Source organism: Corvus hawaiiensis, chromosome 23 (genome assembly GCF_020740725.1).
Source record: "Corvus hawaiiensis isolate bCorHaw1 chromosome 23, bCorHaw1.pri.cur, whole genome shotgun sequence".
NCBI classification, from domain to species: Eukaryota; Metazoa; Chordata; class Aves; order Passeriformes; family Corvidae; genus Corvus; species Corvus hawaiiensis.
The window spans coordinates 4,733,689-4,746,950 of record NC_063235.1 but is presented as its reverse complement, the minus strand read 5'-3'; the positions used below and the strand labels follow the sequence as shown (position 1 = coordinate 4,746,950).

Below are 13,262 nucleotides of genomic sequence, written 5' to 3'. Positions count from 1 at the left end.
TTCCCACCGACCTGGGGGGGTTTGGGGCTGGAGCATCTCCCCTGAGATCCAAGTTAATCCCTCTGGGAGGTGAGAATGCAGCCCCTTTAGGGAGGCTTGGCAATCCCTGAGGATGGAGAAATCCCTGGCATGGAGTCCTGGGGCAGATCCCCATCCCAGCCCCATGCCAGTGCCTGCCTGTGGCACCCATCCCATCTGGATTGCACCCAGAGGGAGCTGAGCATGGGATGCAGGGTCAGAGTGTCCTGGGGGGTGTGTCCCAGGGGCAGAGTGGGACCCTGCCCCCCCAAGCTGGCCTGGGCTCAACCCTGCAGTGTTTTGTGTCTTTATTGGTTTTCCCCCCACAATTGGTCAGGTTTTTAATTAATTCCCAAATCTCATTTGGGCACGGGAGCTGGGGGTGGAAAAGCTCTGTCTGTAGTTGATTTTGCAAATCAGTTCTGGCCATCTCCAGCCAGGTCCTGGGGCAGGAGCATTGGGGTCCCAATAACCAGGGAGGAAGCCTCTAGCTGCCAGAGCAGATCCACCTCTTTGATGTGCTCCCGCAGTTATTCTTTCATTTCTTGAGCAAATAATCTGGATTTTCACAATATTTACCTTGGAAATAATTATTTGTGTAAAGCATTTGACCAAGATAAAGAGAGAATCTCTTGGTCTTGCTGCGGGGCTGGGAGGGCTCATGTTCCCCCAAACCTGATGGAGCGTGGACTCTGTGGAAAGTGGACGAGGTGAGAAACAGGCTGAGAGCAGCACCCCACATCCTAGGGAACCCCCGAGGGCTTGGACAAACCTCCCAGCAGCCCTGGCTGCAGGGCACGGATGAGGGTGGAAAAATGTGGTCGCTCTGCCCTTCATGCCTTGCTGTGTCTGTACATGGATCCCTGAATTGCATCCCTGGATTCCCACAGACTCAGAGGCTGGAAAGGAGAAGCAGGAAGGGGCGGGGGGGAAAGGTGAGGGAGGGTTCAAAGGGCTGCTACAGCCTCGGTTTTTCATCTCTAGTTAATCTCTGTGAAGCCTGAGGCAAAGTCACCTTTGGGTCAACACTCAGGTGTTGTTATCTGCCACCCCCATCACCCGGAGCTGCCCCCAGCCCTCCCCACGAGCAGGGCCGCAGGGCAGGGTGCCAGGAATCCGGGAATCCGGTCCCCCCGGTTCCAGCCACGTTCTCCTGGGGCAGAAGGTAAATCCTGCACTCAGACTGTACCACAGCGCCGGCTGCCTGCTGCCCCACGGCCACGGGAGAGACAGGAGGAGCAACACACGCCGGTGTTTAAAAAATCTTTAGAACTTAAGCCTGGATGAACTGCTGGTGCTGGCACAGCGTGGCTGACCCAGCAGGCCAGCATGCCCAGGGATGCAGGGATGGGAGGAAGGTGCCAAGACCTGTGCCCTCGAGCTGCCATTCACCCACGGTCCCACCTGCGCAAGCTCCAGCCCCTGTGGTGAGCACGGGGCGGCTGCTCCCAGCTCGGCAGCTGGGAAGCTTCTCTTGCTTCCCAAGCTTCCCTTGGGAAGGGAAATAAAGGAACAAATCCAGCTGGGGCTCGGCTCCTTCAGCTCCAAGGCTTTTATTAAGGTGCGCAACATGCCCACGATCACAGGTCTGGGATGTGACACAGGCAGCAGGCGCTGGACGCGAGCGAGCAGGAGGGAGGTGAGGGCAGCATGAGCCTTGCAGGAAGCTGCCAGAATCCTCCAGTGCTGGCACAGGTTGCTTTGAGCTGAGTGCACCCTTTGCAACCAAAATGTCCTTTTTGGAAGAGGATTTTTGTGGATCTCCTCACTTCACCCACTGGCAGCAGCCTCAGGGGGAGCAGAGCCTGGCTGTGCCCCATGTGGGGCAGGAGGAGGCTGGTGCTGCCCCCGGCCTGTGGGTCGCTGGTGGGCTTGGCCATGGTTGTTCATCCATAGTCCAGGAGCATCTGGTGGGTGGTGGGTGCCAGGATGTGACCAGATGGTGCTGGTCACTGGGGCCCTGGTGAAGTGGCTCCTCTGATGGCAGGAAGCAGTTTGGCTGGGGGGACACGGCAGCTCTGGAATCCCGCATCACCCTCCTTTTGTAGATGCCAAATGGAATCAGTGCCTGGCTTTGCTGGGCAACCGGGGCAGGATGGGGAGTGCAGAGCCCTCCAGCTGAGCCCTCACTGCCCACTGCTGCTCCTCCACATCAGCACTTAAATGGAATATGTGTCCTATGGATACACAGCAAAGCACAGCAAACATACACAGCAGCTCCTTTTCCATCTCTAGTTAAGACAACTGTTCTTTGGGTTCTGTGTACAGCTCCCATTGGATAAAATGAAGATTAGAAAAAAATATTTCTTTGCTCTCAAATGATAAATTAATATAAACACCAACACCACAAGTTCATGAGCAGCTTTGGGATCATGCACTGAGTGAGAGCATTGCCCACAGCAGACAGACGTGCACACACACATAGACCTAAATTAACTTTTCTCTAATACTGACATTAAAAACATATACTGGTGTTGGATCATTTGACTTAAATTTTCAGTATTCTGAGGTCAATTTTCAGAATGACTTTTTTTCTCTCTCTCACAGCCCAGGACACCTCACTCTCACCAGCAAGCAACGTTTACCAGAGGCTGGGCTGTGGCTGCAGGGACGCACCGGTGCAGGTGCGATGTGATGGAGATGAAGCACATGCTGGAAGTGCTTTGCCCAGGGAGGTTTAGAAGCTTCACTGCCCTGGGGCCCTCACTGCCCTGCAGCTCCAGCATGGCCATCCCAGCACTGGTGTGGCTCAGCCAGGCTCAACAATGGACTTAGATTAGGCTTAAAGATGAGCCTGGTCACCTCGGGCTCAGCACACTCCAAGGTCCTGAGGTCAACCCAGCCCAGTGTGACCCCGGACTGGGGTGCAGGACAAAACAAATTCCAATGCAGAGGGTAATGGAGATGAATGGGGACTCTTGGCTGCATTGGAGAGACATGGGAAGGGCAGGGTGGGCACCCAGGGGCCCGGTGAGCGCTTGGCACAGGATGGAGATGCCACCAGCCAATGCCACACCATCCAGAGGGTGAGGGCTGGGCTGGGCAGCGCTGGTGGCACCTCAGGGGCCAGGGGCGGCCGCAGCAGCAAGGCAGGGCGGGCCCTGCTGCATGCAGCGGATGAGCTCCTTGCGGTTATCCAGGATGGTGTCGAAACTCTCCTGCAACCGGTTCTGCTGGTCCACAACTTTCTGCTGGAGGCCGTGGATCCAGCGCAGCAGGGCCAGGCGCCGGTACATCACCAGCTGGATGTGGTGCTTCTCCTTCTCCTGCTCCTTGAAGCGCTCCTTGTCCTGGAGGTGCTGCACGGCCTCTGCCAGCGCCGGGAAGAAGGTCCCCGGCTCGGGCTTGGCCGCCCCTGCCTCAGGGGGGCTGCTGGCTCGGGGGGCAGAGGCAGGAGGGTCCCAGGTGGTGCTGCAGGTGCTGTCGGGGCTGTCGATGCTGAGGGAGCTGCTGGCGTAGCCGTTGTCCTCTGCAGGGGAGCTCGGGGGCTTGACACATCCCCTGGCCCCCTCCTCGGCAGTGTCTTGTCCCCCCGCCCCGCCGACCTCCGCTCCCTCGGGGGGGCTGCGCACCCCCTGCTCGGGGGGCACGTCGCCCAGGCCCGGGGCGGCGTCCCTAAGCTGGCCCTGGACCATCTGTCTCTGCATTAATAACAGCAGATTATCAGACGGATTTGTGGTGTTTTCGCTCTGGCTGGAGCCCTCCTCCGGCGGGGACCCAGGCGCTGGCTGGCTCCAGTTCTCGTTGCTGTCACACACCTCTCCCACGAAGTTGGAGTTGGAGTCTGGCCCATGTCCTGCCCCTGGGATGGCCGTGCCCGGCGCTGGGGCCCCCCGGCCCTGCTGGAATGGGGCATTTGCCGGGCAGACAGCAAACATCTTGCTGGTGTCCTGCCTGCAAGAGAGACATGGAGCCGTGACACGCCTGTGGGCACCTGGGCCCGCACAACCAGAGTTTGGTTTCCCTGCAGCTACAGTGGGGAAAAACACTCTCTTAACTTTATTTACCTCTTTAAAGGTACCGGATCCATCATAGGCTCAGGGTTCCTGGGTGTTTGACTGCTGCTCTCAGCAGGTCCCCATGCAACATCATGGAATCATGGAATGGATTTGGTTGGAAGAGACCTTAAAGCTCATTTCGTTCCAACCACTTGTCACAGGCAGGGGTGCCAGTCATCCAAGGGCATCTTCCCACCTGATGCAGAAGCTCAAGGAGGCACCTCCCATCCCATCTGTCTTCCCTGACAGCTCCAGTCCAACCCCATGTTCCTGCAGCATCCCCTGGGTGATGCCAAAGGGCATCACGGGGCGCAGGCACGCAGCTGCAAGTGCTGCTGGCAGCATTTGGACCGTGGCTGATGCAATTAATTCCATGCTGGTACAGGTGCACTTGGAACACAGCTTTCCCAACAGCAATAAATGACTTTCAGCAGGTGAGACTGCCTGGGCTTCTCTGCACAAGCCTTGCCATCAACCCTGCATCAGGACAGGGGGCTGGCCTCTGCCTGCGCCCAAACCGGTGACCCCACTGGCCTTCTTTCTCTGCAGGGCTGGGAACAGACTGGGCCAGAAAAGGAAAGGTTATCCCAGTGTTCCTTGCCGGGTCCCTGGCAGCGAGAGGCGCTCTCCAAGCTCCCTCCTACAAAGACACGCTCACAGGAATCCCAGGAAGGAACCCATCGGGTGTCCCGGTCTGACCCCGGACAGCAGCGCGGCAGCAGGAGGGGTGCAGGAGCCCGTGCCCAGCTCAGGGTGCTGCCAGAGGCCTGGGACCCCAGAACCCCCGCCCCGCAGCCCCCCGCACTGACATCCGCTCTGTCCAGGGCTGGGTGACACCCCCGTAAAACCGCTGCACCCCACAAAAGAGCTGCACCCCATCCGAGCGCTTCCCCCCGCAGGCGCGGGGCCGAGCTGCTCTGCCGGGGGAATACGCGGGCGGAGGGGCCGAGTCGAGGAGCATCCCTGCCCCGCAGAGCCCCGCAGAGCCCCGCAGAGCCTCCTGAGCCCCACCCCCCCGCTGCCCCCGCAGAGCCTCCGCAGAGCCCCCCTGAACCCGCAGCCCGGCCGGGGGCGGCCCGCGACCCCCGGGCCCCGCGACCCCCGGGCCCCGCCGCTCCGCTCCCACCGCCCGCTCGGCCCCGCGCACTCACCGCCCCGGTCCAGCCCTGCTCCGGCCCCGGTCCCGGCCCCGGTCCCGATCCCGGCTCCGGTCCCGGCCCGGGCTCCGTGCGCTGCCGCCGCCGCCGCGGGTGGGAGCGGGAGCGGAAGCGGCCCCGCGTGGGGAGGCGTCACGGCCGCACTTCCGACGGCGCCGGCGGGGCTGCTGGGGGGGACAGGGATGCTGGGGGGGTGGGGATGCTGCGGGGGGGGGGGGGGGGATGTTTGGGGGGGGGCGGGGATGCTCGGAGAGGACCGGGATGCTCGGGGAAGGCGGGGATGCTCGGGGGAGGCGGGGATGCTCGGGGTAGAACGAGGATGCTCAGGGAGGTGATGGGGCTGCACGGCCGCTCCCGGAACCGCCCGGTCCTGCCCGGTGCCCTCCGGTGCCACCCGCCCCCGGTTCTCGTGACTGTGTATCGCTATGGGTCCATTATTCACCCACGGCATCCCTCGGGAAACTCCAACCGTTGTCCTCCAGCGGAAAAGGGAAAACTCCCACCCGTGTCAGGGAGAAGGAGCTGGAGCCCCCCGGCACGCACAGCCCGGCGCTGCGTGGGTGCTGCTGGGCGCTCCCCGACACGGGCGGGGTGGCTGGATTGGGACACTCTGGCTCCTTCCCACCGGCCCGTGGGTCCCGTGAGCCTCAGCAGGTCCCCGTGGGGATGGGGACGGAGCTGAGTGCTCAGTGGGTTCTTTATTCCCCTCGCCCGGAGCCGGGGTGTCCGCGCTGGGAAAGGAAAAGGCTCAGGAACATCAAACGGTTCCCATGAGCCCCCGCCCGGCGCGGGGGTCACATGAAGCACCAGGAGCGTCTCGGGAGATAAAGAGGCTTTGTGGGGCTGGGAGCCGCGGTGGGGGCAGCCCCATCACCCACAGAGCTGCCCCGGGCGGGGATGGTCCCATCTCCTGCCGGGTCACCCGATGGGGCCTTCCCTATCATCCTATGCGAGCTCTGGGATAGACATGGCACGAGCAGAGCACCGACATCCCAAGCGCTCCGCAGCCCAAGACCAGACTGGGATCGGCGCCTCCCACCTACCCCGAGGGGGAGGAAGGAGGGATGAAGGTGCTTTCAGGGTGGACAAAGATCCTTTTAAAAGCTCTGGATTGCTGGAGGTGGGATGTAGGTGAGAAACACCCAGAGCAGATGTTCCCTCATGACATTTTGAGGGTTTGGAGCAGTGGAATATGTGGCCAATAAATAAGTTGTTTTAATTTCTTATCTGCCTGACAGGCCCCTTGACAACCTCTCCTGCTCCTGGCTGCTCCAAAGGCTTTGACAACTCCATGGAGGAGCAGTCGGAGGAGCAGGACCAAGCGCTGTAACTGGGACACTTGGGCTGCAGCTCCAGGGGAAGCCTGGGATTAAAGAAACAAACCCTTCCCGTCGCACAGGAAAGGCAGGAGCTGACTCAGGCGTCTGGGAATGGGCAGGACAGAAACAGGAGTTTGGGCTCACAATGGGTTCAGCTCAGCCTTTGCCATCAGCCGAGCATTTGCTTTGTGCTGTTCTGGGCTTCACTCCCATCATGGCCTGAACTCAAACAGAGTGAAATTTTCATCACTGAGAGCACAGAGGGAATTTTGATCCATTTGGGGACCTTCTCCCCCAGTTTACCAAAAGGCACATCCCAAACAGGCCTTTTCCATCTCCTGTTTAGATTTCAACAGCACAGAAAACCACGAGCGCCACTGGAGTTTGGCTCCAGGGCGGAACAGGGTTTGCTCCTCTCTCAGCTTTGCTTGTCCCCAGCCCAGGAATCCCCACAGGCCAGCGGGTGTGGATGTGCTGGAGCCTGCTGCAAACCTGCTGCCCTGGCTCTGGCTCCACTGGTCTGGGGGTTTTGGGGTTCCCCCCCAAAGTGCCAGCCATGGTGGGAGCCAGGGACGTTCTGGGCTCACAGAGGGATCCAGAAACAGTGTTTTTAGGGGTCTGTCTCACTGGGATTTTGCACTGGTGCAGCTCAGCTCCTGGGATTGTCTGTGTCTGATGGAGACCAGCAGGATTTGCTGCTTCCTGTGAAAACAGTTCCATTCCCCTGGGACCTGCCTGCGTGGACGCTGTGGGAATCCCAGAGCAGGGAACCCCAGCTTGGGGCACAGGACAGAGGGGACGTGGGGACTCAGGGAGGGCTGGGCTGGTCCTTTCAGGGACAGTGGGAAAGGGAAAGTTTGGAAATGGAGGGGGCTTAGTGATGGATTTCAGAGTCATCTTCCCCTCCCCTTCCCCCACTTTGTTCCAGAAATAAATTAAAAGCTCTCCCTCCAGGAAATTAAAAATCATTTAAGAAGGCTGAGCACAGGACTTGATGCACTGGGGTTTTGGAGCTGGGGATCCTGCACATGGAAGGGAGAAGGGTGGTGGAGGTGACCCTCTGGAGCTTCTCCAGAAGGCACTGGCACCAGATTACTCCACCAGGGCCATTCCCTGGGGCACGGATGCCCTGCCCTTCCCTGGCCTCAGGGCCTGTCCTGGCTGAGGGAGCCCCCTTGCACCCAGGAGACTTCCATGGCATCTGTGACCTTGCTCCAGCAGAGTGCAGGGAGGGACACACCAGAGCTGGGAGCCTGGCACTGGCCATGGTGGAAATCATCCTTCAATCCCAGGGCCCAGCTCCCCTCTCCCTGCGCTCATCCCGCTCAGGGGAGCCGCCGTCTGCTTCTCATCTGCCGCGCGTCCCGCTAACCGCTGCAACGTGCCATGGGCTTTGAACCAAATTGGTCCCAGAAGGAGCCCTGGCACTTGGCCCTGTGCCCGCATGACATCAGCCCCGTGTCGTGGCCACAGCCAGTCCCGACCCCTCTGCTGGGAAGGAGGCACCGGAGTTCAAAACTGCCCGGCGCAAGATGGGCTGGGGATCTGCGGCCTTGCCGGGAGCTGGGGGTGCAGGAGCAGGTGAGTGTTGGTGCTGCTGGTCCTCAGGTTCTGCCTGCAGCCCCCGTGCCCTCTGCACAGGACCATCCTGAGAATCCTGCCATGTCCCTGAGAACCTTTTCCAAACACTCCTGGAGCTCTGGCAGCCTTGGGACCGTGACCATTCCCTGGGAAGCCTGTTCAGTGCCTGAGCACCCTCTGGGGATAGAACCTTTTCCTGATATCCAACCTAAACCTCCCAGTGATGCTTGGATGGGCTCATGCTGGTGTCTTCAAGCCTTGAGCACTCCAGCACCAGCCCATCCAGGACACAGGTCATCCAGGAGCTACCATCCCACTCGTGGGCTCATCCTGCTATCCCAGTGCTGAGACGGGCAGTTTGTCCTGAAAGAGTTAAGGGTGAAACATTGCAAATACAAAAAAAAATTACAAAAGAAAAAAGTGCCCTGAACCACATGCGACCTAACCTCCCCAGCGGCTCATCTGAGTTTAATAATGGAGGAGGGAAATCTCCCAAAAAGCTCTCAGAGAAATTAAAGTAAACAGTGTGCTGACCTCCAGCCCACACTGCCCCGCCGCTGACTCGCTGGCCACGGAGCTCTGCATTCCCTGGCATTCCCAGTAATTGTAAACACATTCGGGTAAATACAAGGGGAGGGGAGTGAGGGGGTCCTGGGGAAGCAGCTCTCCCCACAACCAGCTGAAACTGGGACTGAGCATCCGGTCAAAGCCATGGGTGACATCTCTGGGCAATGTGGCCATGGATGTCCCTGGCTGTGAGAGCCTTCACAAGGATTGAGGGCTGTGAGGATTGAGGTCCAATGTTGCCAGTGGGAACAGGAGCCACTGGGACCACCACGCTGCCAGGTTACTGCAGAGCTGGGGCTGGAAAACCTCACGTTGGGAACGGTGGCAGGTCCTGCAGATGGAGAGAGGAAGAGGAGAAGGGGGATGCTATTAACAGGTTTGTCCTCTTGGCCTCACAAAATTTAAAAACAACGCTCTTATTTTCATAGATCCTGGTCATTTTTTTGGGCTGAGGAAAAGAAAAGCAACCCCAGGCTGTACAAGTGCTGGCGTTCCTCTCTGGAGAGGGGCCGGAAAAGCTGCCGGTCAGGAGGGAGGAAGCACCACTGCCAGCCCAGCCCCATCCCTGGCCTTGCTCCATCCTCATCCCCATCCCCAGCTCCAGCCCTCTCTTGCTCTCATGCGCAGCATCCCATGGTCTGCATTTCCCACAGGATTTTCTGGGGAAAACACCACTCGAAGGCTGGGGAAGGGGCAGAGAGGGCTGGATCCAAGTGACCCCATTCCCCTGCCCACAGCCCCAGCTCCTGGCTGGTCCCGCTGCCCGATGTCTACTTGCAACTCGAATTCATTTTCAATCAGAATCAAAAGCAGTGGCAGATGCACTGCATTTGGTGAAAAATGCCAGGAATCTGCAGCCAGATTGGATTTCAGAGGAGCTGGGAATCCCACGGAGGCCAGACCGTTTGCACCAGACCGGAGGTCAGAGCCTGCTCACTGCCAACAGCTCCCAGCCCCAACAATCAGCCTTTGGGCAGCACCGGGAGGAGGAGGAGGAGGAGGAGGAGGAGGAGGAGGAGGAAGGGGCTGCGGGGCCAGGGAGCCCAGCGGAGGTGCGACCCTCCTGCCGGAGGGATGAGCCACCGGTGATGGGGACCTTGGGACACGCAGCCCTGTCACCCAGCGGGGGCAGAGACCCCCTTGCCAAACCACCCATGCTGGGGAGGAAGCCTCCTTACTCTTTGCTTTCCTAAAACCCCCCCAAAAATGGATTTCTCTTGGCCAGGGGAGCAGGGCTCTGCCAAGGGAGGAGGGCTGGCTCCCGTTGACGTTTCCTCTGCGGTTTATCCGCTGCTGAGCCACAAAAGGGGAATATTGCTGCCGACTCCTCCCCTTCCATCAGACTAGGACCCAAAAATCATCATTTCCTCTTGGCCTGTGAATCACTAATAAACTCCAGACAGAAAGGTCTGATTAGGAAATTGTTTGGGAAATGGAAAGGAAGGGGGAGGGACAGGTCCTCGCCACAGCCGGTGCCTCTGGGTGGCTTTGCCCCTCGGCGTCCCCTCCCAGCGCGGCGGGCGGGTCCCTGCCTTGGAGTCCTCAAATCTGCTCCAGCCACGGTCCCATCCCAGTCCGGCTGCAGGCAGAGCTCTCCAGTGGATGGATCTATTTCTCTCCAAGGATTTGGGGATGAAAATCTCTGTGTACATTGAAGTATATATTTTTTATTTGGTCACTGTCCCTTGGCGGTTCCGGGGCCGCGGCACGCAGGGAAACATTCGCGGGATCCTCACTAGAGTGTCCCTGGAAGGGCTGCTGTCATTAATTGGGAAGGGAATGTGTGACATGTCCTGCAGCCCAGACCCCTCGGCAGCGACGGGACCGTCCCCTCCCTCCCTGCCGATGGAACGGTGACGGCCACGCAGCTGCCAGCACCCCCCAATTGCTGCACACTCATTCTGACACAGAAAGGCTCCACATTTGGACCTCATAACGCAGAAAAACGTCAGGATTTTTAAATTTCAGCCTTGGACCCAAATCTGATACATTCCAGAAATGCTTTAATTTATCCCTTTGTCACAACATTCAATAAAAGGTTTCATTTCAGCTGCTCCGCTTTGATTAATAACTGTAACAGATTCTAACCTGAAGGAATCCTCTGATATTGCGTCCGTGGAAATTAAATGTTTGATTGCACATAGTCAGGATTTTCTGATGTGGAAACAGTTCCACTAGAGAACTTTGAACAAGCTCTAATCAAGAAACACTTTGAGTTATTTTTCCTTCACCTATAACAAGTCAAAACATCTGTTAAAAATTCAATCAGAGCACAACTGGCTAAAAAAACCCTAAAATTTTGGTTGTACAATGAAATGACTGTCCAGGTTGAAGCCAGGTAGGATGGCTGGATGTGGGCTCAGCACTGGTGCCCACCTGGCCAGCACAGGCTGCGAGGAGCAGTGTCCCATGGAGGGGTCCCACAGCCCATCCGCTCCTGGCCTGGCATCATCCAGGTGCCACTATGCTTGTCCCTGTGTCCCCATGAGCTCCACAGCCCCACCAGCACCTGCCACAGCATCCTGGTGATGATGGTGATGGCCACTGAAGCAGCAGGAGCCACTTGGGATCCCCACAGCAGAAGAATGGAGCAGAAGGTGCCTTTTGGTTTGAAAAGGATGTTTTCCATATGCTTGAAATCCTCTGTGCTTTAGTAAAGATGGAAATACTGGGATTTCCATTGTCTATGTACATTTTCCTTTCTCTTTCTTCCACTTCCATGGCACAGTAAGGGGTTCATATCTCCTTAAGCCATGGGAGAAGGCAGACAGATGGGAAGGAAGAAGGAAAACCAAAATACCATAACAATTTGGGAACAGGAGCACTTTTCCATGGGGACTGTGGCTGGCAACCGCTGCTTTTTGGTGCCGATCCTGGCTGTGCTGTGCCACAGGCGCCCCTGTGCCAGATGGGGAGTGGTGGCACATTTTTGAGGTCAGAAAGCAGAGTTTTCAGCAATTAGAGCGGCATGCCAAGATAAACCCCCACTTCCTGGTGGATCTGTTCCCATCAGCCATCATCCCAGCGAGACAGACCCCAGCGAGGGGCTGTGCTGGCGGGAACAGCCCGGCAAATTCTCTCTGCATGGGTGAAATTCCCTCCGCTACCGAGGTTATTATCTCCCAACAGGAACCAACAATATCCTTTCATTTAGGCACTAATTCGAACAATGTGCGCTGGCCGGGGGAGGAAGGGCGCTCGCTGCTCTGGAGCCTTTGAAAAATCCAGGCAGGAGCCAAACCAGAGGGAAAACAAAACCCTGGGATGATGCAAATGGCTCAGCAAGGCAGGGCCAGGACCAGAGCTGGTGCTGGTGCCGCAGGCTCTAGCCATGATGCTGGAAATATGGTGCTGCCAGTGCAGGGCACAGCACAGGGACAAGCAGGGCACCAGGCACTGTTCTCCCAGCTCCTAGCCAGGGAATGTCATCCTTCAGGCTGTGCTGGAGCCAGGAACCCCATCCATGGGGGTTTTGCCCACTGGCAAAGTCACTTTCTTCACTTAACCAGCGTGTTCAGCCTCGCGATTCCAATTCCCACTGCGGAGCAGGGTGCAGTAAAAGACTTCTAAACTTCTTTTATCACAAAGCTTGCACGAGGCACCAGGAAAAACTGGAGTGTGTAACTGAGAACTGTAAAAACACCCTAATTTCCATTTTGCAGGAGCAAACAGGACAAACACAGCAGGGGAAGGCAGCACCCACCAAGTGGAGCTCTTCCACCACCACTCCAGCACGGCTGGTGGCCGTGTCCCAAAGGTTGCACCCACCTCACTCCCCATGGTTTGTGATGGGACCAGTGTGGTTTGGAATCGCTCCTCAATAGGGATCTCTGCCAGCATGTGCCTGGCAGCAGCATCTTCATCCTCATCTCATCTTCATCTCCATCATCTCCATCATCTCCATCTCATTCCCATCTCTGTATCCAGCCTCATTCCAGACCCCAGCCCTATCTCTATCCCTGTCCAAGTGCCTGCTGGGATGCAGCCTCCCATTCCCGCTGGCTGTCCCAGTGCTAATCCCTCCTGGGCACACCTCACGGGGGTTTCCAGGGGAATATGGGGGATTTTCCCATATTTGCTCTTTGAGTGTCGCTGTTATGAATATTCGCTCCCGCGTGGGGAGAGCAGGGGCATTCCCCACGTTCCCCGACAGGGATATCAGTTGGAACATCATCTAATTGATTACATGGAAATTGCTGCTGGTGGAAAGGGAAGCCCTTGCCTTGCTCTTGGTGAATTAATTTTGCTTTTGCCATTCTTGGCTGTGCTCAATTAATCTTGTTAAAGTGATAAAATTTTAGCTCACACCTCACTCACAGGGTACCAGGGAGGCTCCTGGAGCCAGGAGGTTGGTTAATCACAGAATAGAATCATGGAATATCTTGAGCTGGAAGGGATCCACAAAGATCTTTAAGTCTGAATCCTGGCCCTGCCCAGACACCCCAACAATCCCACCCTGTGCCTGAGGGTGTTGTCCAAACGCTCCTGGAGCTCTGGCAGCCTTGGGGCTGTGACCATTCCCTGGGAAGCCTGTCCAGTGCCCAAGCACCCTCTGGGGGAAGAACCTTCTCCTGATACCCAACCTAATTCTTCCAGTGATGACGGGATGAGCTCAACAAGGT

General features: G+C 57.7%; 1 protein-coding gene across 1 annotated transcript; it reads right to left on the bottom strand.

The window, feature by feature from the left end:
- Nucleotides 1-1,547: 1,547 nt before the first annotated feature.
- On the bottom strand, nt 1,548-5,249 carry C23H1orf216 (chromosome 23 C1orf216 homolog). Its single transcript, XM_048327318.1, has 2 exons — nt 5,168-5,249; nt 1,548-3,912 (listed from the first exon to the last, which is right to left on the bottom strand). Exon 2 carries the CDS (start codon nt 3,894-3,896, stop codon nt 3,078-3,080), a length of 819 nt encoding a protein of 272 aa, XP_048183275.1. The 5' UTR covers nt 3,897-3,912; nt 5,168-5,249; the 3' UTR covers nt 1,548-3,077.
- Nucleotides 5,250-13,262: the final 8,013 nt, after the last annotated feature.

Excerpts from the sequence above, each read along its gene's own strand:
- C23H1orf216 (XM_048327318.1), bottom strand. The coding sequence starts at position 3,896 with ATGTTTGCTGTCTGCCCGGCAAATGCCCCATTCCAGCAGGGCCGGGGG.